The sequence below is a fragment of the Hipposideros armiger genome, unplaced genomic scaffold (genome assembly GCF_001890085.2).
Source record: "Hipposideros armiger isolate ML-2016 unplaced genomic scaffold, ASM189008v1 scaffold_27, whole genome shotgun sequence".
Classification (NCBI taxonomy): Eukaryota; Metazoa; Chordata; class Mammalia; order Chiroptera; family Hipposideridae; genus Hipposideros; species Hipposideros armiger.
Window position 1 is genome coordinate 4,047,591 of NW_017731377.1, and position 3,356 is coordinate 4,050,946.

At 37.6% G+C, this 3,356-nt stretch overlaps 1 protein-coding gene across 1 annotated transcript in view; it reads right to left on the minus strand.

The window, feature by feature from the left end:
• Positions 1–2,266, minus strand: part of ADAM29 (ADAM metallopeptidase domain 29) — a 26,009-nt gene extending 23,743 nt beyond the window's left edge. The window contains exon 1 of the mRNA XM_019636123.1: positions 116–2,266. Within this exon, the coding sequence (XP_019491668.1) occupies positions 116–2,266 (2,151 nt within the window). The remainder of the gene's footprint in view (positions 1–115) is intronic.
• Positions 2,267–3,356: the final 1,090 nt, after the last annotated feature.

Below are 3,356 nucleotides of genomic sequence, written 5' to 3' on the forward strand. Positions count from 1 at the left end.
CTTGTTGAATCGGAATATTTTGTGAGGGTTTCTCTTGTTGAATCGGAATATTTTGTGAGGGTTTCTCTTGTTGAATTGGAATATTTTGTTTTTCTTTTGATTGTTGTGTCGGAACCATTTTCATTTGAGGTTGAGGCTGCACTTCTTGCTCTTTTTTCTTTTTTCTTTTTTTCATACAAAGAAAGAAAAGACAACATAATAAAATTAACAACCAAAGAAGTGAAAATAGTAACAGGTAAATCTTCTTTATCTTCTGTCTCCTAGGGGGTGGACCACTGTCAACACTACCTCCATGGCCTTTTATTAGGCAGTTGGGAGGGTCCCACATATAGTTGCAATGACAGTGATGTTTATTGTTGCAAATTCCCCTTCTGTTACAGAACGTAGGTGAACAATTACTATCCAAGTGAGATATATGGACACACTTCTTGTGGATGCAGAGATGTTCTGCACCGCACTCTGTGCCATCTTTCACTTCACCCATATCAGGTATAGTCATCCCAATGTGGTAGTCAGTACCCCAGCAGTTGATGCCATCGTAGTAAGTCCAATGAACAGTAGAATGATCTCTCAGAAGGGGAATTTCAGCCACGTTCTCACACTGAACCCTCCCACACAAGATATCTGAGATATTACATTTTAAATATGAAAAGTTTTGGGTACCACAGTTACCAAAACGGTCCCCTAAAGTGTTTATTTGTTTGTAACAACTGTGTTTTGCATTCTTTGCCTCTTGGCCAAAAATCTGCCTACACTGTGAAGTGCGGTCATTACATCTCTTTTCATAGCAGTAGGCACTCACATTACAGGGAATTCCATCTTCCACATACACATCATCTGGGCACTTATGGGATGTTCCATTGCACCACTCTGGAAGATCACATTCATTGACCTCCTTTCTACACACTTGCCCTGATGGTAAGAACTTGCAGTCCTCGCAACAAAGCCCAAAAGCACAATGAGACCCAAAACTCAGAGTGCAGTTTGACAGACAACAGGCATCTTTTGCACAATGCTGTAAAGGTCCACAGTCACATTCCTCATCTTCTTCAACGACACCATTCCCACAGCGCTTCCGTGTAAATATGTCCTTTGCATGTATAGTGTAGCGCAAACATGTTGCCCTAACTATAGAATACCCCCAAAACTGGGAATAACTACAATTGCTAAATTTAGTTATTGGTGGATTATCATGATGCATTATACATTTAAATTTGCCACATGTACAAAATAGTCTATCATGAGATATACCCAAATTATGGCCCACATGATGAGCTACTGCAATTCCAATAATGGTCAAGGATTTGTTTACAAAAGTAACAATTGCACAACTATACTCTGATTTACACAGTCCTCCAACCAAACCTAAACCACTTAATCCTCTTATTGTCTTGTGCATAAAAAGGTGTGCAGTATCATGTGGCAGGCGGGAAATAAGGTTGTTAGCCTTCCAAAGGCAAAACTGTCTCAGAGATCTCTTTGCATCATCTACTTCAATGTAGTTTGTTTGAGTCCACACCTCCATACCAAACAATAATAACTTAAGATCCATTACTTCATAAATGGAGTCCACTATATTTACAATAACATATAGATCTTCCTGCAACCTTGAGATATTTTTTTCATAATGAAGATAGAGGGTATGGTCAATCACCACTGCCATTTCAATAAAGAACCGATGGACCCACCAATCCTCATAAGAACTTTGCTTCAGAGTAGAATTACCAATCTCTTGAAACTCAAATTGATGTACAATTTCCTCTTGTATAAAGCCAGATTTCGTGGTTGGAAATTGAGTCTCTTTGGTGTCCATTTTATATACTAGATGTGCAAATTTGGTAGAAAAAATCATGGGCTTAATTTCATAAACAATGTCATTTGTCTGTATTATTCCTTTAAAGCCCCCAGAACAGGTACTGAGGGCAACCAGGGATTCTGGGTCCCCCTCCACATAACCATGATAGTAGCAGTCATCCTGAACAAAAGGCTGGTCCTCAAGGAGAGCACCCTGGTCTGAGTAGGTGAACACTGGCAGGTGTCTGGACAGCAAATGCTTCTTGACTTTTATGTGGATAACATGTCTCTCACCCCCAAAATGCAGACCATAAGAGAGCCAGCCTGGAAGCTTCGTTTTGAGGCCAGTGTTTGTTACCTTCAAGGGAATCACCACTTCTGGAGGACTGTGATATTGGGAGTGCTCAGCCCGTGTGTGCCCAGAAAAGGACAGACACACCCCAAGCCAGTGTAGCAGAAGCATGATCCTCATGTAAAACACAGCTTCAATCGTAGTCATTATGAAGTCACCATTATGGAATCATTAATCCAGAGAAGAAGGCAGGCAGGGCTGGGAGTCACAGATGATCCTACTCCTTATTTTGAGCTGGTCAGTGTGCAGGGCTAATCATTTAGTATTTGTCTTCTGCCAAAGTTGAACCATTAGAGCATTAGCCCTATAAGTAAAACAAAAAGCAACATGTGGATGAGGTGGTTATGAGAGGGCTGGTGGGGAGACAAAAAAAGGCTTGCAATACAAGTGATTAATGTTTTGATCAAGAAATGACTCAAGAAACTGCCTAGAATTTGCTTTTAAATATTGATAGGGCAGAGGGGTGTTGGAAGTGTATAGAAGAATGAAAACTGGCCATAGATTTATAGTTATTGAACCTGGATGATTTGCAAATAAGGATTAATTATAATATTCTCTAAATATATGCATGTATGAACCTTTTTTTTTTTTTTTTGCAATAACTAGTTAAAACAAAAGGGTCTTAAGGGTAAGGTTATATCTCAGATTGCTAGAATTGTCCCAATTTACACACATTTAATTGGTATAAGTAATAATACCCTTTTTCAACCTCAATTGATAAATTACTCGATAATATACCATATATATTATACATATATTATATATATTATATTATGTATATACATATAATATATATATTTCTTGATCTCTTTTATGGTATTTACCATATATCTCCCTCGAATGAAATGTTTATTTAGGTTTCTTTTTTCTTCATTGCTCTTCTCATTAGACTTGTCAGACTGGAAGTATTCAAGAGGATTATTTGTATCCTTCACAAATGTTAGTATCTCCTATAATGCCTAGATTAATTATTTATAGAGCAAATAATGGTAAATATATCTTTACATAGTAAATAATGGATTTTTATTGTTCCTTGGAGTGTTACTCAAAAAATGTTTACACTTGATTATATTTTTAATGAAGAACATTATTCAACATGTGTGGCCAATTTAGTTTCAGGAACAAGGTGGTATAGATTTAGTTTTCCCTGCTTTACCCCTCTAAATACAGCAAAATAATTCAATGGGGGAAAGAAAAACCTCTGAAAGCT